The sequence below is a fragment of the Dermacentor silvarum genome, chromosome 8 (assembly GCF_013339745.2).
Source record: "Dermacentor silvarum isolate Dsil-2018 chromosome 8, BIME_Dsil_1.4, whole genome shotgun sequence".
NCBI classification, from domain to species: Eukaryota; Metazoa; Arthropoda; class Arachnida; order Ixodida; family Ixodidae; genus Dermacentor; species Dermacentor silvarum.
The window spans coordinates 68371524-68397600 of NC_051161.1; the positions used below are offsets into that span (position 1 = coordinate 68371524).

General features: G+C 44.3%; 1 protein-coding gene across 1 annotated transcript in view; it reads left to right on the forward strand.

Annotated features, from left to right (window-relative positions):
* The window catches only part of LOC119462194 (hepatocyte growth factor receptor), a 49940-nt gene extending 25154 nt beyond the window's left edge, over nucleotides 1-24786 (forward strand). The window contains exons 11-23 of the mRNA XM_049672867.1: nucleotides 924-1060; nucleotides 5405-5599; nucleotides 7300-7411; nucleotides 9548-9817; nucleotides 10745-10900; nucleotides 13489-13741; nucleotides 14809-14955; nucleotides 19129-19215; nucleotides 20216-20400; nucleotides 22460-22569; nucleotides 22819-22981; nucleotides 23095-23231; nucleotides 23764-24786. Coding sequence (XP_049528824.1) covers nucleotides 924-1060; nucleotides 5405-5599; nucleotides 7300-7411; nucleotides 9548-9817; nucleotides 10745-10900; nucleotides 13489-13741; nucleotides 14809-14955; nucleotides 19129-19215; nucleotides 20216-20400; nucleotides 22460-22569; nucleotides 22819-22981; nucleotides 23095-23231; nucleotides 23764-23971 — 2160 coding nt within the window. The 3' untranslated portion in view covers nucleotides 23972-24786. The remainder of the gene's footprint in view (nucleotides 1-923; nucleotides 1061-5404; nucleotides 5600-7299; nucleotides 7412-9547; nucleotides 9818-10744; nucleotides 10901-13488; nucleotides 13742-14808; nucleotides 14956-19128; nucleotides 19216-20215; nucleotides 20401-22459; nucleotides 22570-22818; nucleotides 22982-23094; nucleotides 23232-23763) is intronic.
* The last annotated feature ends 1291 nt before the right edge of the window (nucleotides 24787-26077 follow it).

A 26077-nucleotide genomic window follows, 5' to 3' on the forward strand; every position in this document is an offset into this window, starting at 1 on the left:
GACAAACAGACAAAGAACTTTTATTTTGGTCCTGAGAAGACGATGAGTGTCCCCCCTAGGGGACATCGTCTGCGGGCCGCATCCACGATGGAGCCGGGAGGTTGAGTCTCTCGGCGATCTCGCGGGCTCTCTGGACAGCCCTGAGCTGCTTTTCCTTGGCGGAGCTGGTGACGAGCCGGAGCCAGTCTTCCTCCGAAGAGGGATACCCTGAGCCCCCGCGCAAATCTAGGCACTGCCAGAGCATGTGAAGAGTGCATCTGGGATGTCCGCAGCGCGGACAGCCCGGATCGATGCCTTCTATAAATTTTGAATAAATAAATGGAGACGGATAAGTCCCCGTCTGCAGCATTCGCAGGGTGATTGCCTGTGGTCTGTTTAGGTGTGGGTTGGGAAGCGGAAACTTCCGACGCCCCAGTTGATAGTGCTTGCAGACCTCATTAAAAGTGAGAAGAGTGTCCCTATCAATTTGCGCCTCTTTTAGGCAGGGAAACTTCTGAAACATTGCCAGGAGGTCTCTGCTTTCTTTTGAACGCATGGGTTAGCTTTATTTATGTCTAAAAATAATTTAGCCCTAGTTTATTATCTATTTAGTGTATGTAGTGTTGCTAGGTAATTAGGCTTGATACGAATTCTCATACAATGGTGTGAGGAACATGTGCTATTGCTTGTAACGATTTTAAACTGTCCCGCTTCATTTGTACTTCTTGATCCGATCATAAAAGTATCACAGTTTCATTCCCTTAAATTTGTGTAGGCTGTAAACATACCATCGCTGCTCACGCGGCGTCATTAACTAACAATTAAACAACAGTAAACTGTGTTCATTTTATTCAACAATATTCTCTTTGGTCAGTTTTACTTGCTCCAGTGGTCAACCACAAGGAAATATCAGATAAACAGTTCTTTCTTGTTCCTGTTTCCAGAATGCAACGTTCACTGGTGTTAAACCGTGGTATGGCCCAGCAGCTGGAGGAACTAACATCACTCTGTTTGGAACAAACCTCGACACTGGAACAGAAAGAAGCGTGGTAATCGGTGGAGGCAGATGCACGATCCACAGGTATTCACTATTGATGCTAACTGCACGTGGTATCTAAACGAATGCACTACAGAACGCACGCGGAAAAAGAAAACTCTTAGCTAAAAGGCGCTGCTACAATCTTAACTGCAATACGACCGCACTCTGAAGGAGTACTCTGTTGTGGACTGTAAAACATGTAGTCGCTTCATACTGAACAAGAACGTACTGCGCAAAATACGTGTAGAATAGGAAAGACCAAAAGAAATATAGAACACTGTTCTCTGACCTACTTAGTATTCTTCTTGTATCTTGCGCAGTGCCTTCTTATTCTGCAGGAGTACCATGAATTGGGTACATGTTTCATATGATATCTTTTGTTTCCTGCTAACTCTTTCTTCTGAGCAATCTGAAGAAAGGCCAATGGCGTTTTATTGGTTTCTTGACAGAAGCAGTGACAACTGATACCTGACAGGCTTTCTCTTTCTAAGCTTTCTTATAAACATTAAAAAGGTTCCCGAATTACAAAAATATTCGAACGTTCAGGAAGTCGGGCATTCTCGTGAAGCACAATGCACGTAAAACCACTGTAAAGCACGTAAACTTATTCGCTCCGCAATTATCAAGGATGAGAGAGAGGGAAAGGCTGTATACGCTGGGTATGCGACGTAAACGTCATGTACGTGGCTTCTCGGCTCCCACAAAGAATAAGATAGAGTAGGAATGCCAGTTCCGGACGCTCGACGAGGTGGTGGGAGAGAACTTCTGGTGTGGGTGAGAGTAGCTTACCTCCTCACACAATAGCTTCGCACCATTTCATCTGCATCTATCTCTGCTATTACTACACTTTTTGCGGCAGAATCTCTTGCCGTAGACCGTAACCTAGATGACGCTTTACAAGTATAGCAGTGTATAGCCAAAATTTCCGTTGAGGCCTGATGAAGAGTCTATTACACAGTGAAGACCCAGCTGTCATCACTAATTAAAACGCAATATTGCCCTAAGAGAGGTCGTTGACACGTATTTGTTACTCTTCTGACTTTCAAAAAGCGTTGTGCATTTAAATTAATCGCCCAGTACAGGTCACTACCCACGAAACACACAAGCAGCTATTTGATGTCTAAAAGATGTCTTGAACGGATAATCCAAAAGTCTAATAGCTGTCCTGGTCAAGACAATTTCTAGCCGTGGACGTCTACAGGTACTTCAGTAAGCCCTGCTAACGTTACGCTAAAAGCTGGCTAATAAACATCTCGACAAGAACAACTTCAAGAATTGTATTAGACGTTCCCAGAATTCTGTAATAATGGCTTTGGAAACATTATACAGCTTTTATAAAACATCTTGACAAGAACAAGTTAAGAATTTTATTAGACGTTCCCAGAATTCTGTTACAAATTACAACAGAATTCTGGGGACGTCTAACAAAACTCTTAAGCCTGCATATTGTTTCCGAAGTCATAATCTATAATGGCTTCAGAAACAATATGCAGGCTTTTATAGCTGTCTTTAAAGCAGCATTTATAGATTGTCATTCTACAGCGACGTGGTAAGTAAAATTAATGGCCACTTCTTCCGCATTCCATGCATCCGTATGCTAGCTTCATAGTACACATGTTACTATATAGAACTGAAAATTAAAGTGAATCATTACATTATATTATTTATAATAACTTGCATATAATTGTTTAACATATATCAAATGTGCAATACACATCCAAAGCAAATGAGCATAACAACATGCAGAAAAAAATTACCTGACCTTGTGAGAAAGCGGCTTTATTTACTAATAAATTAAAGGACATGCAGAATTATTTTACAAATTTTTTTAATACACTAGAAAAGGTGACCACATAAGACGCAGCTGCAGTAACCACAGCAATCCAGGTCCCTTCCCTCTTGGATACCGCTGGCTGCCCACAGAAGTTTGCTCTGTAATACAACAGTGAAGAAAAAAGTGAGTGAGCCACACTTGATTTACAATAAAGATGTGCGATTGGGTATTTCAAATAGCACCATATGTGCCATTGCTTTGCCTCGTTCCCATTTATAAATTTAAGCAATACTTTCTCTCAAAATCTTATGCTGTACGACGACGTTCAGAATTATGTTGCAGATATGATATGAAAAAGCTACTGTAGAGTGAAATTAAACTGGCAAATGGTTTGATCCACACACGACTTGCAGTAGGTCATTAGCAGTTAGATGGTTTACAAACGAATCTCTTATAAGAGTATGCTACTTTTAATTAAGTAGTGGTGTTGGTGGGTTGTAGCAACTTGTGGGCTTAGCCTGACAATCAAGGCCGGCAACTGCTCCTTCCGAGTGCCTCTTACAATATCACTGTGGTATTGTACCACATGTCAATAAAACCATTCTCTTCCTAAAGGGACCCTAAACACTTAACAAATCATAGAATGACCTCACTAAGGACGTCGTCTCACGAATCTCATGCCGCAAATAGTTTTCCAATCCTACAACTATAAGTGAAGTTACCACACGCAAGACTATTTTCCTGCCTGCTAGCGTGCTGGAAGCTACACAGAGGAGAAGCCAAGAGAGCAAAGCCCCGGTATATTACGCAATGCAGCACGCTGCTGCCATCTTAAAGGCCACACGCAGCTAGAATTTCTGTAATAATTCAACCAATTATGTGAAACTCCAGCTTTACCTCCCAGATCACAAAAGAACGTTCTGCTACAAACCGTGCATGCAAATATATTCCAGTCTAATCTTCGCGCCAGCACGGGCCCACCAAAACAAAAGTGGCGTGCAAGTTGTAGCAGGTAAACGTACACGTACCGTAAGGAAATGCACCGTATCTGCAGGCGCTGGTCAAGGCTTGAACGTGAGCAAAAGACTTGGGAAGAGAAGCATAAGCACTGGCGAGCGAACGCTTGCGAGCATGAATACGGCCCCTTTGAATCGCTCGCGGAAACTTCAGCGCATCCCCATGGCGCCCCCGTGGTGCGGTCCAAGAGCAGATAGCAGTTCGCTCAAGCGGAGCGCACGTTTGCGACTGCGCGCGGCCAGATCTGTTGGTGACGATACCTGGTATCGCAATTCCAGCTTTTTCACCGCTTGTTCACGCAAAGGGAAATGAAGGCACAGCTCTGATAAGCACGCTGAACGGGCGCGCACGCGTGCGCCCGGCCGTTTTCTTTTTTCTAAACTTTGACTGTCGTGACAGACTCATCGAGTGAAAAAATCGGAAAGGAATCAAATAACCCCGCAGGCGTTTTCTGCTTGTTCACCCAAAGGGGGAAAGCAGCTAAAGGCTGTATGATGCGACGTTAACGGATTGAATATGGCTTGTTAAAGTCGCACGGAATGTAACTCTGCGCGTCGGGCACGCGCATTTTAAATCTTTTTCACTTTCACGCGCACGCCCAAGCTTGTCGCACATCTTCCGACAAAAACATCTAAAAAAGTTCTTGAGTTACACGCTCTCAAGACGTTCACCAAAGTATACTCCGGTGACGCCAGAGGTGGGCTGTTACCACAGCTGAAACACAATAGCATATTTGATTAACCGTACATCCTGCTACATAATGTTTCCAAGAACATCTGTTAATGCCTTTGTGTAGACCAAGACGTCTATAGCCGTTTGTAGCCGTTCCGAGAAGTTTTCAAGACGTTTTGTGTTTCGTGGGTATAGAATACGTAACCACGTAGAACGACACATAAGTGAGTACGTACTTCGTAGGTGCTGTCATCTAGTGAAAGCGGTGCAATCTAATTTTCGCAACGGCGCGTGGTTCATGATGTGGCAGCACCTGAGTTTCTTCTTCAAATGGAATCAGTGTGACAGACTTAATTGAAGGTTAGGCCATGCGAATCTTTGTTTGTCCGTCCATCTCGCTATTTCGTCTTGGCTACAAGCAACACTCACAATATTACGTCATAATATTATTTCCTGAATTAAAATTCAGTAAATACTTCGAACCCAACAATTTAAAAAAAGCACGTTCCTCAGTGAGAGCAACAAGCTCAAGTTTGCCTGTACAAAGTGAAACTTGCGATCAGGCAGTAGTTTCTCTGCGGATGCCATGTCGGGCGGCCTCTTGGGCGTCCTTATCCGTAATGAACACTATGAGGGTGTTCTCTTTGTCTTTGCGTTGACTGGACTTCTTCCTTGTCGGGTTGAGGCCATTAATTTGTGTCGCTCAGTTAGATTTTTTTCTTGTTTTTTTTTTTTCTTAAGGGCCTCAAGGCTGCCCATCGGCGCTACCGAGCGTCGTCTGCTACCATATTTAAACCCTCGTTCAGCTTCGGACGCTCGGTTTATCGCCGTCTGTTGCGACATGGTGACGAAATAGCTCTGGCTGTGTATACATACGTCGTAATAACTACTTCTTCAGTTATAACTGATATGCAACATGACAGGATAAACTCGACTTTCCTGGAGTGCTCAACGAGCGCCGTCGCCAACAAAAGTCACTTGGACCAGGAGATGCAGATCATCCTCATTATAGATAACACGGAAGTTCCTTTTATTCCAAAAGACAATCTGGGCTCCCAGTTCACCTACAAACCTGACCCCGTCATCGACGACATGACACCAAAGAGGTCTACGTTCAGGCAAGTGACACTCAGGAAATTTGCTGGTGTTATATGTAAAGTTGTTTTTGACAGTAGTTTACAAAGTTATTGATGATGGTAGGTCGGATTTCTTCGCGCAAGAGCAACTAAGGACATCTTGTGTCAAACATACAGTAATTAAGTTGTCTGGACAGACATCGCTAATGTATTTGTGGGGATCTGAGCACAGACTTTATGACTGTTAACGTGAACGTCCAAGTGTGCTGTTAAAAGTTGTGATTTCCATGTACTGCTTCCTATTTTTTTTTTTTTTCTTCCTGGAGGGATGAGAGATCGTCCTCCGGTCAATGTCCACGGGAATTCAGTGGCAACGTGTTTAAAAAGCATTGGTTAGCTCACACGTTTATATATATATATATATATATATATATATATATATATATATATATATATATATATATATATATACCAGAAAAAAGCGATTCTGGATCCGGGTAAATATTCACAGTGAAGTAGACGCGCGTATGAAGCGGTTTATTGACGTTTCGGCCGGGGTCCGGCCTTCATCAGAATACAATGCATGGCGTCAGTACAGTTTATATACATGTGCATATCAACCGAATGAAGATATGTTTACATGAAAAACGATAAAACTGAGCGAACAAAATGCGTGTAGATTGTACAAAGGACAGCTGATACGTGTATAAACAGATGGCGTTTGCAAACACATCGTCTACAAATACAAAGCATAAAAACGCACGGAAATGAAGTGCAATAACCAATCGTCAGGCGACAACAAAAACGTCACCCAATATGTGCTATGTTACCAAGCAAACAGGAAAAAAAAAGGGGAAAAAAAAGGGGGGGGGGGGATTAGTGCCGTACTAGTAGAAAGGAGAAACAAGTGACGGGCTACAATGACAGGCAACTCAATTTTCCTACACTTTCATTCAAACCACACGCGACGGTATGAAACTTATAGATAAGGAAGGATTCACGGGCTTCTGTATCATAATTTGAACGAAATGCAGATTCAAGTAACGTGACTTTCAGTTTATCGAATGAGTGGTCAGGGAGGTGCACGTGTCTTGAGATGGGCAGGTTGGGCAACGTGTTAGCGTGGGATTTATTATTGTTAAAGCGCAATCTAAAAGGACCTTCTGTTTGTCCGATGTACTGTTTTTTGCACACCGTACATTCAAGCATATATATTACGTTTTTAGTGTCACAGTCGAAATCGCCTTTGATTTTTAAACGAAAATTTGAAGCCTTACTAGTAACCTGTTGCGATGTGCACATGTAGGGGCAAACTTTGCATCGCGGTTTTCGGCAAGGATGGCATCCGATGGCATTAGGGCAGTCAGTCTATATATATATATATATATATATATATATATATATATATATATATATATCAAATTGCTATGGCTGTAATGACGATTTACTTAGCGCAGAAAATAACACATATTTTTTACCAGACTTAAGACACAAGTATTTATGAGTCGGCTAAACTTATGGCGGCATTCAACAAAGTAATCTTTGCTGCACTCTCCATAGTTATTGCCTTTTTGTTGAATGCTTAAAAATCGATACAAAGGGTATAGGGCTCGCAGTGGGTGTAGGGTGGTCGAGGGTGGAGCTAAGCTGGGCTTCAAAACAATTGGAAGACCATTTTGTGCTTGAGCGACATTAGGTACGTTGATGCTGATTGTTGCCATGGGTTCAATACTGGTTCGCAGTGGGAACTTCACTCTTGATGTGACGGGCGCCCATCTGGACAGCGTGGCTCAGCCCGTCATCGTCACTCGAGTGACTTCTCTGAACCAAGGGCACAAAGAGAACATAAGAAAGGCAAGATGTAGCTTTCATTCATGACCTTGTTTTTCGTATTGACCCTTTCCCGGCGCTCCCATGGGCGCTGCCATGTTTGATCACATGGTGACGCGTCCATTGCTTGCCTCAGCTGCCGCCGTTACCTCCGTGTTTACAATGCAAGCGTGTGACGCCGGTGCGGCGCAGCAAACCGCCGTCTCAACGCATATCGTAGACGGTGACTGTGTAGACGACACGAAGCTTTGGCCACAGCTTTAGAGGACATGTAAGTGCTTTCATAGCTCATTGCGCCTTGTCTAAACGGCGCGGTGCGGTGCTTGTACTAAAAGCGAGGCTAGACATGTGTTCCAAGCTGTCCAAACTTCCCGCTTATGAATTACATCAGGATCACTCTTCTCGTTCTTTATTTGGCAAACATTTTGAAGCAGCGGCTTGTCATGTTTCTGACTCAGTAATACTAAGTTCTTCGGTTCCTCGGTGAGGCTACTATCTGATTGTTTATTTTCAGCCTAATCGCGCTCTCGGGTGTGCTCTGCTGCGATAGATTTGTTCTTGCGGCGCACAAAGCTTGGAATGTAAATGTTCTGTACTTTGTGGTAGCTTGTAGCAAAGACGTATCATCGCTAGCCCGTCGCTTACTCTGTGGACCGTCACGAAACGTTCAGCCTCCAACATTCGTGTCTTGGTGTAGTCGCAGTCACTCACGCTTCAGCACATTGATTCAAGTGTGCGCACATTCACTTTTTATTGATACGTTGGCGATAGCGTGGGCGTAAGTTTGCATGCGAGTAGGGGTATATGTGTGTAAATAACGTGCGGGAAACTTACTATGCCAGTAAGTGGCGTTACTTCCTTTTGTAAAGAGCGGTACTCACTCGTAAGTGCCGACGTTGCGGAGTTGAAGTCCTTTGGAGGTTAGCTATACAGCGCTGGCGGATGAATTATCCTTTTTTATCCTCAAGGAGAGCCGTGCATCGCGAAAGGTCGACAACACAGGCAGTCCTTATGTAGCAGCGGCGACACAGGTTGATTCCATTCCTTAATATGCGAATCACTATTTTTGCGACTAACTACCGCACACGTCTTCCCTTTATCGTTACACATTTTGCAGCATGAATTGGGCACAGTGCATTAGCGAACACCCACTTGTATATCCGACAGCTGATAGCATAGTAGCAGGGCAGAAGCAGTAGTGGTTTCGTATCCGTGCGCATTCGCTGAGGCAACGTATGGCGCACCGCCGAAAGCGCCATCTCGTTCCTCTAGAGTAAACTGCTCCGCGAAAAGGGTCATGCGTATTCGATTCGCGAAACCGCCCTCAGACAAGAGGAACAAAACGCTGCCGACTATGTATTTCGTGTGCTTATTGCCACCGTTACTGCGTATTGGACAGATGCTAAGTCTGCCAACGCACGTGCCATGTTATTTATATACTTTACCTGCCATAGTAACTCAGTGGCTATTGTGTTGTGCTGCTGAGCTAGAGGTTGCGGTCTTTGTTCTGGCCACAGCGGTCACATTTAGATGGGGCAAAATTCAAAAGATTTCGTGCACTTTGATTTCGATGCGAGTTAAATTTAGCCCCACGTGGTGAAAATTAATCCGAAGTCCCCCAACACGGCGTGCCTCATAATCAGATCGTGGTTTTGGCACGCAAAACTGCAAGTTTTCATGCATATATATATAGCTTTAAATGCTGGATGCTTTCTACCGATCTTTTAGCAGAAACTTCACAACCGTAGCTCACAATTACGATCTTCGATTAGTTTGCATCGTAGCAAAGATACACTCATAGCAAAAAAAAAGGGCGTCACAGCAATGCTTTAGTATCTTACTTGTCCATGTGCGGACCCCATGTATAAAAAAACATGACCAGTACAGTGCTGAAGTAAGGTAGCAACATTCGCGCCAGTCGTTTTTTACTTTCCATCTCTACGGAGCCCAGCTTCAACCTAGCAAAGTGAGCAGTCTCCCTCGCGCTTACGTTTCACTGCAATCTCTCGGTCAGAAGGTTTAATGTCTAAGCAAATCTCAGCATCACACAGTATGCTTAAGGTAAACGAGACGCCTTGCCCTAAGTCTTGTAGCATGTGCGCTGTTTGTAACGTCTGAGATGCCCACTGAAAGTTTTTGATGACATACTTTGCGTTACAGGAATGTCGCGTCGTAGAGGGAGGCTTCAAGATGCAGTGCCCTGGCACTTCTCTTATGGAGTCGTCTGTTATCAGCCACAGCGAGTTGAAGGGACTGAACGACTCTATTCTCGTGTGGATCAGTTTTCAAATGGATGGGCTGCGTCTTCCACTGGCCATCAACGGCGACAAAGAACATTTCACGTTTATCTACCAGCCGGAGCCGCAGTTTGTGAGGTTTCCGGAAATGGAACGCGGCATCGACCCCAGCGAACTTGCAGTTGAAATCACGGTGCGGGATTCTAGTTCTTTTAGCATCTGTTTTAAGCTATATTGATATTCATGTAACGATATGACAATTCACTAAAGCTATGATCCCCTGGCTAGTACTGACTAGTCCGCACGACAATACCAGTATCCCTGCGCTGCATTATTTCTATGATGTTGATGTCATCCTCATCATCACTGTAACTAATTACGGTCTTTGTGAAGGTACTCAATATCATTAGAGTTGTGATCTGGGTCAGTTAGTACATATTCTTGAGAATATAAACCAGTCAAAAGACGAAGGACAGACGGTTTTAGCACAGTTGTTCGTCCAGTGCTTGTGTGTGCCACGCCTCTTCTCTGTCCGTCTTCTGACCGGTCTAAATTCTCAAGATCACAAACGTCTTTGTAATCTTGCCGGAATAATTTACCAAGCTACAGTAACCTGCAGCCATGTCTATATCATCGCGCATCAGTGATTGTGTAACAACTCCAGCGTTTCTTGTATTGGACCACTTGCTGACGTCGGTATCGATGAACGACTTCGTGAACGCATCAGCAGACCACAGGCCATATGACTTTCGTTGGCCATCCATGCTTTCTATGCTGCATACCTGAAGCCTTTTACCAGTTACAAACTACTGATATCCCTTAATATTTCCCAACACAGCACTAAACAAACCTCTAATATATATATATATATATATATATATATATATATGTGTGTGTGTGTGTGTGTGTGTGTATGTATGTATGTATGTGCATATATATATATATATATATATATATATATATATATATATATATATATAGGGAGAGAGACTCTCCCTTGCCTTGTTTCAATTAATGGGTATTTGTGCTCCATGGGGGCTTTTCAACAGGCGTTGCCAGATCAGGTGGTATTTTACTGGCTGATTTACGCGTACTGATTAGATGTTCCTCTTTCTTTTAGGGAAATCACTTCGAACTTTTCATGGACCATGAGCAGGTTTCGGTGCGTGTCAGGGGCTTGGACGACGCCTGTAATATCATCAATGTCAGCTCTCACTCAATTGTTTGCAAGATGCAGCCTGGCATTCTGGAACACAATTCACCTTGCGCGTTAGAAGTGAGTAAGCATGTTCCGAACAGCTTTTTTATTTTCAAAGAACAACGCTCTTGTTCTATATATAGTTGATGTAGCTGAGTATATTGACCATCAACAAAAAGTCGTTACTGTTCTTATATTACGGAGCTTAAAAATGAACACGCAAATGCGTTTCATGAATGGTTAGTGCATTGTTATACTATGTCGGTTCCTTGGTCCTCAAAACGTTAGGCATAGTAAGTGTTTGGATAGCATGAATAAGTCAGGATCCTGCAGGTCCGCAAACAAAAGTGTCGTCACAGGGGGTGCATACTGTCATTACCCACGGAGCACCGTTATACGAAAGCGCTGTAAACACAATTTGTTTTTCCACGGTTATAAAGGTAAGGCTAAGGTAATGAAAAAAAAAGAATGCTTCGTTGGATACAATTACAAGACATGGTTCGTAGTTTGCTCCTCGAACACGCTCGTCAGGACACCACGAATTATCGCGTCAGGTTCAAAACCGAGCAATAAATCACCGGAGAACGCTACAAAAACATGATCATTCAAAAATGAGCACAGCTGCAACAAACAGTTCAAAGGGAGGCGAGCTGTTTGTTGTCGGTCGTGAACATGTTACATCAGTGAGTACATTAGTGACTGGTGACAAATCAAATAAGGATATTCACTACAATAATGCGCCTCGCTGCGGGTTGAATGGAATGTCTGGCCAGTTGGTATTCACAGCACTCACTCTAACGGCAAGTATATATTTTACCGGGAAGCCTTCCTGTGTTTTTCATGTGTACGGAGGCTTCGGGGGGTTTTGTTTCTGCTGCACACACAATACAGACACTTATATAACAAAGCCGCCTATATGTAGCCACACCTGTACTATAACACTACAGATGTGCCGGTGGTCGGCTCTGTTCTCTACAAATTTACGCAGTGAAACAACAGTACCTAAATATTCTCACAGTGCAGCAAATATACACCTTCAAGCGTATGTTTCCTTTACCAAAGCTAAGCTTTCTATTCTTTCTTTCCTGGAGTATGGCGCGCCATCTCAGTTGGCATCTTTCCGAGTAAGGTCGGCCGGTCCTGGAGATAGTGCAATGGTAAACAGGGCTGATCGCGGTGGCCTTTCCTCTCGTTCCTCTCACTGTTATCTTTCATTTTCAAGTTATTGTGCTACTAAGATGATGTTAGGCTGCTGCTGAGGTATACCCTAAAGCTGGAGCTGGGAGGCTAGACAGCGTGGTACGACGGGGCAGAAACGTAGGCCAGGAGGGATGAGCAGGATCATAGAGGCATGTGGTCTGTGCTCCGGTGGACGCCTCGCAGATGTACACCAGCTTCAAACGTTGAGCCGTACACTCAGGAGTACCAGGTATAGGCAGGAGCCCGGATGCCTATATTGAAAATCTAGAAGGCACAGCGCCTTAGCAACCACGGTTGAACGAGATTGGCTGAAACGCCGCCGGCGACGCTCTGATTCTCACGCCGTGAGGAGTATTGCTTTTGCGTGTCGCCCACGATACGTTATGTTAAGGTTAAGGTCAAGGTTAAGGTTAGGTTAGGTTAGGATAGGATAGGTTAGGATAGGTTAGCTAAAAGGCTTTAGGTGGCGCGGTGTACTCTCACAGCGGTTGCAAAGGGCGTCGAGTGTCGCCGGTGGCGTTTCGGCCAATCTATTTTAACCGCGGTTACTAAGGCGCTGTGCCTTCTAGATTTTCAATATATGCAGCCCAGACCCATCGTCCAAAAGGCTGCTTCCTCCGCCGCTGCTGCCTTCTCATCTTCGCTTCTCCTCCCACAATGGCGCAGCTCCCGCCTACCTCGCTCGCGCCGCGAGGATCTCCGGAGTTTCTTCTTTCTCTTCTTCGACTTCTTCCGCTGCTATTGCCCGGTCCCACTCGTGCCTTCGTCGTCGTTGTCATCTTCACCTTTCCTTTGCAACGTACCACGTGCACCTCTTGACAGTCTTGTTCTGCTTAGCACGAGATTGTGGGTTCGATCCCGGCCGTGGCGACCGCACTCCGACGGGGTCGGAATGCAAAAGCGCTCGTACGTTCACCATGTCCCAGATGATCAAAAATAATTGGGAGTCCCCAACTACGGCGTGCTTCATTAAAGATCATCGTAATGGAACGTATAAAACCCCACAACGTATTTTACGTAATCACAATGCTGCGAAACTTGTAGAAGTTGTGTTGTACATCAGTTTTATAGAATTTAATTAACTGCTTACTGAAAGCTTCACTTCACATAGATTCCACAGTGTGCTTTGCATATGTATATCTTTTTGCCTGGTATGGAACACATAGCTATAATGTATAATTGAACTAATTTACAGTTAGAAGATAAAATTACTACATTTTATGAATTTTCTACAAAATATTGCTAGGAACATTTTAGGACTATACTTGATACACTTATAGCGATGCTACATTGTCAAGTACGGTAGTACTAGTGTGAACTTGAAGGTAAAGCTATATAGTGTAATTCATCCATATGGTCGCTGTGACCGCTATAATTTTTATAGAAAATTTCAAGCATCTTTTGTTAGTCTTGACCGCTTAGCGCATAGGCACGCTGAATGCTCTGCGCGGGGTTGGTTTGAGCAGGTGGTGTATGCGGGAAGGAGTTACCCGGTTGGCGCCGTTAAGCTGATGACATCTGATCAGCCAGGTCTTCATGCTGGTATCATCGCTGGCTCAACGGTGGCTGTCGTGCTCGCAGTGGTGATCACCGGCGTGGGGTTCTTCTTGCGCCGCCGCCGCCGACGTCAACGAGTCAAAGGCACTTGGCAGACTGGCTACGTCGTTAGCCTCGGCAAGCGTCACAACAAGAGCGACTGTCTGGCTAACGGATTCAATCGTGAGGGAACTTGAGTCCGTCATACTCTATACACAAGAAGAAGGTTCTCGAATAACCTGGTTATCTCTATACTTTTCTGGAATTCAGAGGGTAACTTTCGACGACGCATAAAAAAGGCCAGTGTTGCGGGGTTAGTCAGACACGAAACAATTGAAGTTAGAACATGACAGAAAAAGGCGTATTTTTCTTTCTTTTTTCTTCTTATTTTTTTTGCCTTTTGTCTGTTGGGAACCTATAAACCTCCACACTTGTACCAGCGCATGAAACGAATTTGCCTCCGCAACTATGACTTCTATGCGCTCCGATTTCTCTTCGCATGGCCACACGAAGCCTTAACACATACAAAAATGGCTTGCACCTTCAGCCAGCACTTGTCCTTTGTCAAAGCAATACGTCGGATATCGCGCGTGGTACATTGCAGAGGCTATATGTGATATTATTATAAAAGGATAGAAAGCGGAGCTTGCTATAAAGAGAAGTAACATATCATTACTTGTTGCCGGGTACTAGTTGGTTCAACTGAATCAAGTAGGCCAACAACAAGTAACGATGTGAAAAAATAATTGCGGTTTGCTAGTTTTCTTAGTGATATTAATTTAACGGAAAGGTTGTCGCCTATAGGCAGCTCAACGACATTGCATTGCTGGAGGAAATTCTTGAACCCAGATGTATGTCAACGCCAACATTTTTAAAGCGAAATCATGCACACAAGCAAGCAAAGAAATGCTGTCTGTAAAATCTACTTCTACATGCCATTTTAATCTTTCAGAAATGTTACTCACTGAACTGCTAGTTTTATACTTCGCTGCTGCTTTTATACAACACGACTACAGTTGAAGTGACATTGTGCAACGGTCTTTCTGCACCGGCAGCAAGAAAGGGAAGGAAAGGGTGGTGAGGTTAAGGGCAAGAGAAACATTTGGTTCGCTACCCTTCACTGAGGCAAGGATAAGGGGCGTGCAGAACAAGCCACGTGCATGAAAGAAAACATGTATTGCTTTTACGCCCTTTTCAGTCGCAACGCTAATTATCGTCATGTTTTTCTGATTATTATTGTTTTTGTACAGGCTACGTTCGAGAAAGCAACGCTGATGCCCAGCAAGTACTGATGGAGGCCCCCTTTGACATTGATGAAGAAACCAGAACCATGCTTGAAAGAGAAAAATTACTCATCGATCGAGGGCGGCTCCATTTGGGTCCTGTCATCGGCCAAGGTATCTAGTCGTTATTGTGTAGAGCTGCATTTCTCGTTTCATGGCACGTCAAGCCATTTCTGGAATCGTTGGAGCTCTAACCTTCAGCGGAGGTCATCGATATAAGTAGCGGAAAAAAAAAGAAAAGGCTAGTGTGAGGTAAAGGTCTAGGATCCGATAGATAGAAATAAAGCGTTGTATATGGAGAAAAGATGAACCAAGGCGATGCATCTCACACAGGCGGACCTATTGTTTCAGCAGGTGGACTGATCTTCGTCAGAAATTAGGTGAAAACGTCATCGAAACTCCGTTCTTTCCGGTGCTCTTCACGCTGACCTACCTATTTATAATAGCAAAAACAATTTAAGCAGCACGCATCGATAGAACTCGAAAACGCGAATGAAACTCGAAGATGCAAATAAAACTTGTGCTGTTAGTTTTGCACTACCTGCTCATAATCACAAATCGATTGCTATTACATAACGAATTGATACACCATACTAATATGGAGGAGGGAATTCCGAAATAAAGAAGAAAGAGATAAAGGAGTGCACTTTCTTCCATTTACCCGTTTGTCATCGTAAAGATCCTCATCTCGCCTTGTTATGCAATCGCGCTCCGCATAGAGTCCCTGCATAAGATGTTGAGTAGTAGTCACTCGGGGGGCAAAATGCAGCCCGGACCCATAGTCCAAAAGGCTGCTTCCTCCGCCACTGCTGCCTTCTCCTCTTCGCTTCTCCTCTCACAATGGCGCAAAATAACGGCAATTGACTCATTACGCTCTCCACTGCATGACGTAAATAATCTTACGGCAATGTTTGTAGGGATTTGTATACATTCTGCAACATGTTGTTTGCTTTCAATGAAGTTGAATAAATTCAGTAGACCTGCAGAAATGGGAACTTGGCCCATTTTACGAAATAGCACAACAGTCTTTACCATACATAGTTGCTTACGGAATCTAGTGGGTCCGTAAAGCAAGACCATCCTCACCGTTATGGTGCCTGCACAAACCTGACATACGCCTCACCATCCCAGGAATCACAAAGAAAGCTCACATGCCGTCATCTGCCCTGAAACAGGCCACGTTAGGACTTTTACATGAGGTTCACAGTGCCCGCGTACATGTTTATGTCGATGGCTCAGTCACACCTACAAGTTCAGCTGCCGCAGTGGTGATTCCAGCAAGATCCGTCAAGATGCAGCTAAAGACGTCACATGTCTCATCAACAACAGCTGCTGAACTGGTAGCCCTCCGTGCGGCTCTTCATTTCATTCTGGAGGAACCACCCCATCCATGGTCAATCTTCTGTGACTCCAAGGCAGCCCTACAGAGTTTACTCTCAGTACTGCGCCATGGATCACATGAGCAGCTCGTCGCAGAGATAAGACAAGTACACCATCGCATAATTGATGAAGGGCACAATATAATATATCAGTGGTTGCCTAGTCACTGTGGCATACATGGCAATGATCGAGCGGACGCAGCGGCCCGATCTGCTCATGACGGTGTCAACTGCGTTGCCATTCCTCTTTCGAGAGCCGACGCAGCGAAAAAACTTTCCGCGCTTGCGCGTGAGCTAACATTGATGCAATGGAATTCCTCCGATTTCACAAGTGCACGCCTTCCTGCCCTGGACCCTAATTTACAGCTTCGTATTCCATTCGACCTTCCACGACGGGACTGCACACTTCTAATCCGTCTATGGCTTGGAGTAGCATTTTCAAATGCGTACTTTTCGTATCTGAATGGCCAATAGCCCACTTTGTGAATCCTGCGGGTGCAACGAAACAATCGCACACCTTCTTTGTGAGTGCCCTCGTTTCATCCCGCAGAGAGCAGCTCTCTCAGCGACAATAGATCAACTGGACAAACGCCCAATAACAGAAAGGAACATCCTTGGAAACTGGCCTACACAAACAATGGCGCGAGCCGCCCTGAAGGCACTGCTGCGTTACTTGAAAGACACCGGACTCAGTGACAAATTGTGACTCTGCATTGTGTTACTTAGGACGGAACGTTCAGACTATGCAACACGAGAACACCTTCGCGGACTTCATGACAGTGCCCACAGAAACAGTTCTGTTTTGTGTGCGTGTGTGATTTTCTTGTTTCCTTCCTTTTTGTTTATTCTTTATTTTCACTTATTTTTCTCTCTCTCTCCTTTCGCATCCCTTTACCCCTCCCCCGGTACAGGGTAGCCAACCGGAGATAACCTCTGGTTAACCTCCCTGTCTTTCCTTTACCTTTTTCTCTCTCTCTCTCTCTAGTGGGTCCCTAATAATCCGGTTGTGTGCTTTGTTTTTATTGCAGTAGAAGCAAATATATGGATACTTCAGGCGAATGTTTGCCGTCGCTGTCGTCGTGATGCTCCATATAAGGTGTACGTACGATAGAAATGCCAACAACGTGCGCCTAAGGAGCCTTTAGGTGAAATTTTATATTAAAGTGGCTTTTATAATTTATTTTCACTATTCTGCGGGTTAATATGTAAACCACCACGCATCAAAATAGCCTAAACAATAAAACAAGTTATTCAATTTTAAAATAGTGCGACATCAAACTATTTCCAGTCAGAGAAGATCCTGCCCTCAAAAGATACAAATACTTTCACCTAATGAATGCGCCTTGTAATGTGCCCGCGCGCTGCGGGTGCGAGGGCGAGCATGCGAGGGTAAGCTGAAAATGATGGGGGCTTGATGCGCGCCGTCTTGCTGCGCGCCCAGTGCTGAGATCACCTGATAGAGCGCGCGCCTGAGGAGGAGAGCGCGCGTCTCTTCCCATTGGGCGGCCGTGGTTGCGCATGGTCGCGGGCGGCTGAGCGCATACGCAGCCCGCGCGCCTTATCTTGGATGTAATCTGCGACACGTGCAAGGAATAAGGGCGAGCCGAGATAGCTGGTGGTTTCATGCACCCTGTCTCCCGTGCACCTATCTTGTGGGTCGCGAAACCTCATATTTCGTACACGTGTTGATGTGAGAGGCAGCAAGAAGCATTCGCTTTCCCCTGCCGGCGCGCGCTTCATCACGTCAGCATTGCGACGGCGATGGCGTTCGCAGTCATCAAGTGATATCGGTTCATGTTTGCCTGTGCACGCGGCGATAACCTCGCCTGTAATTTAATTAGCGAACGTTTACTTCTATTTATATGGCCGGCTTAACTACGAACGTTACTTCACGTGATTGTCAACTACTTTGCTGTCGCTATCAATGCTTCGCCTTTCGGGCGAAACTGCGACTTTTTTATTTAATAGTGTTCTCATCTTGAAATCATCAGATTGAAATTTTTCTTTCAGTTAGTAAAGGTTATTTTAAGTTGGACTTATCACATATACTTAATTTCTCCACAGGATATGCCACAAGGCAGAGGCATGCCTTTACAATAACCCCATTCTCCACCCGTAATAACACATTCAAGTATTCGCTTTTCCCTAGGACAATTACAGAATGGAATAATCTTAGTAACGAAGTTGTTTCACAGTCATCCTTGAACCTTTTTGCTGCACAGCTCCAGTAGTGAGTGTCTGAATTCTATTGCATGTGCTCCTGCTGTTTATTTCAATCACTGTAGCGATTCTCCACTCGTGATCAGCTTGAATGTAGCGCTGATTTCATTATATGCCCTTATGCCTGTTTATTGCAAACCGTTGTCTTGTCTGAAAGCGTGTACTCGCCTTACCTGTTTTATATTTATTTGTTTTGCCGATTTGTACATTTAGCAAATGTATACCCACCCTGCTAAAACCCTATGTTAGGGTTGCAGTATTCATAAATAAATAAATAAATAAATAAATAAATAAATAAATAAATAATAAATAAATAAATAAATAAATAAATAAATAAATAAATAAATAAATAAATAAATAAATAAATAAATAAATCTATCGCTTTTCTCAAGCATCCGCTGGAAGTTTATCGTGCATATCCTGTATCGGATATTGAAGTGCTGGTGCTTGCAGCTTGTTCCCATATTCGCAACACTACGTCGTGCTGCTTCAAAGCAGTAATAATATAGAAATAATAATTTGGTAAGGAAAGCTTGCTACATCTACAGCTTTTCATTTGGTCACGAAAAGTGCTGATTGATAGGTACTTTTGACATATTGACAGAAAATCAATTTCATTTGGAGATGTTATTGAAAGCCGGAATATACTTTCATGAAAAGCATATATTGATTTTCTATCCCCCAAAAGGTCACTTCGGTTGTGTCTACCTTGGGAGTATCAAACTCGAAGACAAAGGCCAAGTCCAAGAGGTGGCAGTGAAAACTCTGCATAACAGTATGTAATCCTGCCGTTTCACTTTTCATTGTAAACATTTTCCTTACACTCTGGTGGCGTCTTAAATAGACATAACGTTTAAAGCATATTTCAAGGACAGTTGTTACATGTAACAACCTAGACATCGTATATGGTGTATGATGTTTTTCTACAACGTGCGCCTAAGGAGCCTTTAGGTGAAATTTTATATTAAAGTGGCCTTCATAATTTATTTTCACTATTGTGTGGGTTAATATGTAAATCACCACGCATCAAAATAGCCTAAACAATAAAACAAGTTATTCAATTTTAAAATAGTGCGACATCAAAGTATTTCCAGTCAGAGAAGATCCTGCCCTCAAAAGATACAAATATTTTCACCTAATGAATTCACCTTGTAACCTTAACAATAACAACTGCCGACCGAGATGTACAACCATTTTTGCGATAGCTAATCTATGAAATGCGTGAGCACTTCAGATCTGCTCCTCGAAATTCCATTCTATCTCTCTGCTAACATTCGAAAAAAGGTTGAGTGAAGCAGATAGTTTAGGGTTCTATTAAACTGGTGTTAAACCAACACTTTGTCATACTCAAACTTTTCGCTAGAGACTAAAGGTTGAACTTCATTTCACCCCTTTGTTTATTCTCTACTGCTTCAATTTGCAGGTCTCCGTGTGTTTCTTCCTTCGAAAAAAAAATATTTTGCACTTTTCTTTGCCTCTTGCGTTTACTTTCACGCTCATAACATGAAATAACCTAGCCAAAGCACAATCCACTCCTTATTGCAGCGTCTGTGTTTATTTTACGTTAAAAGATTAAGCAGCGTCAGTCAGTTTCAGTGCTCACAACGCTGATTGGCGTGCCGAGTGTAAAAAGCGAGAGCGTACGTGCGGGCGTGATTTTTCGCTCCTGCATTCCAAAGTTCCGTTCGCGAAGGAATTCGTGCTTTTATCGTTCGACACAAAGTATCGTCAATCCCTTTCGACTGACCGAGATATTCTCTGACGCGACGCTGCAGACTCTCGCGGTGGCGAAGGTGACAGCATGGCGTTCTTGGAGGAGGCACTCATCATGAAAGACTTTCACCACGTGAATGTGCTTCCGCTCATCGGGTTGAGCATCGACAGGGCGGACGGCCTCATGGTCATCATACCCTACATGAAATACGGCGACCTGCTATCCTACATACGAGACGAGAGAAACGTGAGGGCTGCTTCATTGGAATCCTCCGGCACTTTACGTTAGTGTCTGCACGCCAGATCAAAGAGAATGTTGGCAGCTGCCCTTTAGCGGCCCACAGTTTCTTACTAAAATTACTAGAGGGAACACCGGTTGGGATCAAATCGAGGGTTCGACGGAAGCCCGTCTGGTCGGGATGAAACATGAAGCAACAAAACGACAGACACCGACCAAAATAAAAGCTAAAAAAACTAATAAAAACTGAGTAAAAGACGTTTCGGCTTCGCTACGGAAGCCTTGTTCACAATGGGGTGAAGGAAAATTCGTTGCAGCTTATGTACTCTTGAGCACGTGACGCAAAAAAGTACATAAGCTGCAACGAATTTTCCTTCACCCCATTGTGAACAAGGCTTCCGTAGCGAAGCCGAAACGTCTTTTACTCAGTTTTTATTAGTTTTTTAGCTTTTATTTTGGTCGGTGTCTGTCGTTTTGTTGCTTCATGTTTCATCCCGACCAGACGGGCTTCCGTCGAACCCTCGATTTCATCAACCTTCGCCAGGCGTATGGCCAATCTGTAATAAAAAAGTCAGGGAACCCTCCCCCAGTCGTACACGCGCTGTTTGCGTCACGTGCTCAAGAGTACATAAGCTGCAACGAATTTTCCTTCACCCCATTGTGAACAAGGCTTCCGTAGCGAAGCCGAAACGTCTTTTGCTCAGTTTTTATTAGTTTTTTAGCTTTTATTTTGGTCGGTGTCTGTCGTTTTGTTGCTTCACCGGTTGGGATCGTTCAACCGCTATGGGAATGATGGTCAGGATACATGAATTTGTCAAATCTTCATGCTTGTGGCTTCAGACGTTCTTACGGTCTTATTTGTTATGCTATATATTTCTAAATGTCCAAGTGGTCATAGTTTTTCTAAGTACACCGCAAGACAATAAATCTCTGTGCACATGCGCAATACCTGCAAATCGTTGCACTTATAACGCAATATTTTGTTTAAAGACATCAATTTGCGAAGTCACGAAGCTTGTTTGGAGTCACAAAAACGAAGCTTAGGCAAATGCATGTGCTAACCGTCAATCCAATGCTGACTGAACAGCCATACTTGCAATTCCTGCAAACACTAGCGCCGCAGTTCTCTCTCGTGACGTTTGTAGGAAACTGTGTTTTGTGGGAGTAACGGTTCGATCGGCGTTTAGCTCCATTTTCGTGAGTCATCGTACTCCGAAAGAAAGTGTGATCACATTCTCGATGGAGAACAGTGGCATTGCTTAGGTCAAGTAAATATACCCCTACTCCATAGCAGATTACAAGAAGTTTCAGAGGATGCAGTTATATGTGAGACAAGCAGTTGTTCCCGTAGAAAGAGGTTGCCAGCGCTGAATTTGCTCTTCGAGCATAGAAAACAAACCTGCTGACAGGTGAAGGTTCGTGCAGTGTTATACTCGTATTGCCGGTGTAATTTTGCTAGTATAACAGTGCAAGGGTGGGACACGTTAAAGTCCCTTTCCCTCGCTGTTACTCTATTTAGCTGTCTCTCGTACGAGCTAGCCCAAGTTAACACTCTTGCCGGTACCAAGCACATGTCATGCGTAAGAATGTGTTCATTTGTTCCACTAAACATGGGATGCTGTGGCCTATCTAGCTCTCGGAACACAGAAAAAGTTAACAAAAAATGAATGGCTCTTCAGCCAGCATGTGCAGCCTGCAATTGAGAATTGCTTGCTGCAATTCTGGTATCATCCTGGCGTCAACTGGCGTCATTCTGGAAATTAATTCCCAGTGGAGACACACTGCAACCTCACTGGCTACAATTCGTAAATTGCAGTATGTGCCGTAAAGTAATTAATGAAGAAGTTAATCAGTGGATTTTCTAAATTAGTTGAATATGTGTTTCGACTTCTCGTGCAAATAATTTCTGCATCTCTGAATTCGAATTATGTTATCTGCAACAGGCTATTTTTAAAAAAAGTGTGATACATAAAAATGATCGCCCTGTATACTTTGAGTTCTTTTCTGCTCGTCCGTACGTCTTTTTTTCCTTCTATTTTTTCCTTTCTTTTTTTTTTTGCACTTCCAGACACCAACAGTAAAACAACTGATATCATTCGGGGTCCACGTGGCCGAAGGCATGAAGTACTTGGCCGACACTAAGTTCGTGCACAGGGACCTCGCAGCTCGAAACTGCATGTGAGTATGAGCTTTAAACAGTGCCTGATGGCATAGCCTTATGATTGTGGTCATGGCGGCAAAGGAAAAGGAAGCAAAAATATCGGAGGCACCAACAATATTTATTTTTCTACCCTTCTCGTCTTTCGGCTTGTTTGTTCTTTGACGCCTTGCTCAGTATGAAGCCTGCAAATAGTTAATCCTTTTTTTTCGTTGCATTTTGCTTGTGACGGAGAAGTACACGAGTGTTCAGTGGTGCTACCATTGCAGGCTGAGCGAAGACTTTGTCGTCCGTGTCGCCGACTTTGGCCTCTCCCGCGACGTTTACGAGAAGGACTACTACAGCGGGGATAATAAGAAGACTAAACTGCCAGTGAAGTGGATGGCGCCAGAGAGCTTGGAGAAAGGCATCTACAATCACAAGACAGACGTAGTAAGTGTGCGGTGTACGGGTGCAACCTACAGTGATTCGGCGATTTTAATCCGATCTCACGGAGGCAATACTCAATAAAGATGGATATATACCACGTGGTCTTTCTGTTGCAGTGGTCGTACGGCGTGGTCTTGTGGGAGCTGATAACTCGCGGAGTGACACCGTATCCTGAAGTGGACAACTGGGACATCGTAGATTTCCTCAAGCAAGGACGCCGGATGAAACAACCATGCTTCTGCCCCGATGAGCTGTAAACTAATTTACGTGCCTTGCGTTGTAGTTTAACAATAGGAAAGCTGATAATTGAATTCGGGGGTTTTACGCGCAAAAAAAAACAAGATTTGATTATTAGGCACGCCGTAGTGGCGGATTCCGGATTAAATTGGACCACCAGGGGATCATTACCGTGCCCCCAATGCACGGGACACGGGCGTTCTTGCATTTCGCCCCCGTCGAAATGCGGACGCCGCGGCCGGGATTTGATGCCGCGACCTCGTGCTTAACAGCGCAACACCCCAGCCGCTAAGCCTCCGCAGTGGTAAGAAAGCTGATAGTATGCAAAACGGGTGACAAGTGCTGTCCTGCATTTTTTTTGTGCTGTCCATCTACTTTTTGTAGTGTCTGTCAATGATGCTGCTTAACTACAGTGATTAGCACCTTATTAAGCCAACGATAAGTTATTCGCATGCCTGTCGTTTTCCGATAGGGCTCTTCCTTCAATAATATCTTTATACTTGAGCTTTGCCTGCCATTGTTTCAATAATTTTCTTTTCAATACCCAGGTACGACATTATGCTCAAGTGCTGGCAGGATGACCCGAAAAAGAGACCTTCGTTCGCAAAGCTCGTCACAGACATCACGAACGTTCTCACCTGCCTCGAGAAGAAGAAGAGAAATAAGCGACTCGGTTTGAACGTCACTTACATCAACTGCCCGCGCCCTGAGCCTGCAGACGAGGCCGGGCCATCGACAGAATCTCACCCTCTTTAGGCCACGTTGCACGTTGACCAGGTTTCCTCCACCATGCGTCAATGTACAAGACAGCGTTCATCTCCAGAGAGAAAAATGTCAACGCACTGGATGAATGTGTACACAGATGGAGACGGTACACAAATAGCACTATATACGTTTCGTCACATAGCGTAAGCCTTCTCTAATTACGAATAAGCGAACATGCATCATAGGCTCGCTAGTCAAGACACGGAGCTCTCAGCAAACACTGCAATAACGTGACTAGGTGAGAAGGTTAGCACACATTTGGGGCCAGGGCTAAACATGGGTTCAAAAACGATAAGCTCCGCGCCCTGTGTCTTGTCGTTCTATGCCCGGTGTTTGCGCTGCTCTGTAGACTATATATGGAGCTAGAACGCAACCTTCAAGAAGCGCGCCAGACATTACACGCAAACTGACGTAAAACTTATTTGCACACCCAATACTTGGACACACATCGTTTATCTGATCGTCTGATCAAGCTTGTATATTCCGCTCACTGCAATATCTTCAACACAGTGCAACACGTCTCCTCTCCAGTGAGTATGACAGACACATCAGCGTGACACAAGCATCCTGTTATCATGATTGCCATCTTCATTAGAATCTCGTAGAAATGTTTCTCTTCTCTGTTCGTTTACCGGTACGACGTCTAGCTCGGACTTCTTCGGACAGCATCAAGCCGGCCTGACTGAAAACCGTTTTTAGGGGATAAAATACTTGACCGTGGTTGTGCGCGTCGGTGGTATGGAAAGCAAATGAAGTATTAGTACAGTTCTTCAAGTCGACAGGTCTCTGCAGCCATTTGCAGACTTGGTGTGCACCACCACGTGTGTGCGCAACTCATTTTCTTATTTTCGCCTTCGTTATTTATTTTTTTTTTTTGGGGGGGGGGGGCATTAATTCCCTTCCCTCAGTTCAGGGTGACAAACCAGACTTGCATCTGGTCTACATTTCCTTCATTCTGTCCGCTTCGTGAAATAATAAACAGCCAAAAACCATCTGCCTTGCCCCTCTATAAACCATGTCCCCACCTCGCGCCACCTGCATCTCAGCATGTTGGAAGCATGTCGGCTACCAACAAATTTCAGGCCACACATGCACTTACAATTCACAAGCACTGCCTCGCGCCATAATGCTTTGGAACGGTATTCCTGAAAACATTCTTAGTATTCGCGTGGTTATAGTCTTCCGAAAAGAACTCACAACCTGTTTTTTACCCAAAGCCTTCACAACTACAAGTCACGTATTTCTGTGCACATGATTCATTTCATCTTATATTGTACTTGTGTAAACTGGTTCCTGTGGTATGCATATTCACAAAAAAATTTTTTTTTCTTCAATGTCTAACTCTACTTACAGTGTTGTTCTTAAATTCAATGTTACAGCATTAACTATTGCATAACATTAAATCGCCTCTACTTGATACTCTCTTCCCCTCACGGAAGATATAGCTCTTGTCATTATTGTCGGAAACAATCTAAATTTATTACGCAAAGCACACACTTTGATACAAATAATAAGGATAATTTCTGTATACGACTAACCCCAACTTGTTATTTTCGGAGCATACCAGTGCTCAAGCAGCCACGGACTTTTAATTCACCTAGTTAGATTGGAAATGGCATGCACAGGAAGCTTCCTTTATCAGGTAATTAGCGTTACAATGTAGTCACCTATGGGAAAATCCTTATCACTCGACCTCTTTACGTTTGCTAGAGGAGTCATTTGAGATCAACGCTGAATGGTCTTGATAACTTTTCTTTTATTGCGATAGCAATTATATGGACACTTAAACCGAATTTCTGCCGTCGGCGTCACCGTCTCCGTCGCCGTGAGGTTCCGTATAGATTCCAAGGGCGTTAAAATCGTCGCCGCGCGCCGTATGCGCGAGCAAGAGCGCGGGGGGGGGGGGGGGGGGGACGCGCGCGCTATCACGGAGAGCGAACGCACGGCCGAAAGCAGACGCGACCGTCGCGCGAAAGGCCGTCGGGGTATGGGAGGTAGGGAGGCGGGGCGACGCTGTGCTCCGGCACCAAAGGCGTATCTTGCAATCGGGCGTAAGGGGAACTTGCCACTCTATCTCCCACGCGAAAGCAACAAAGC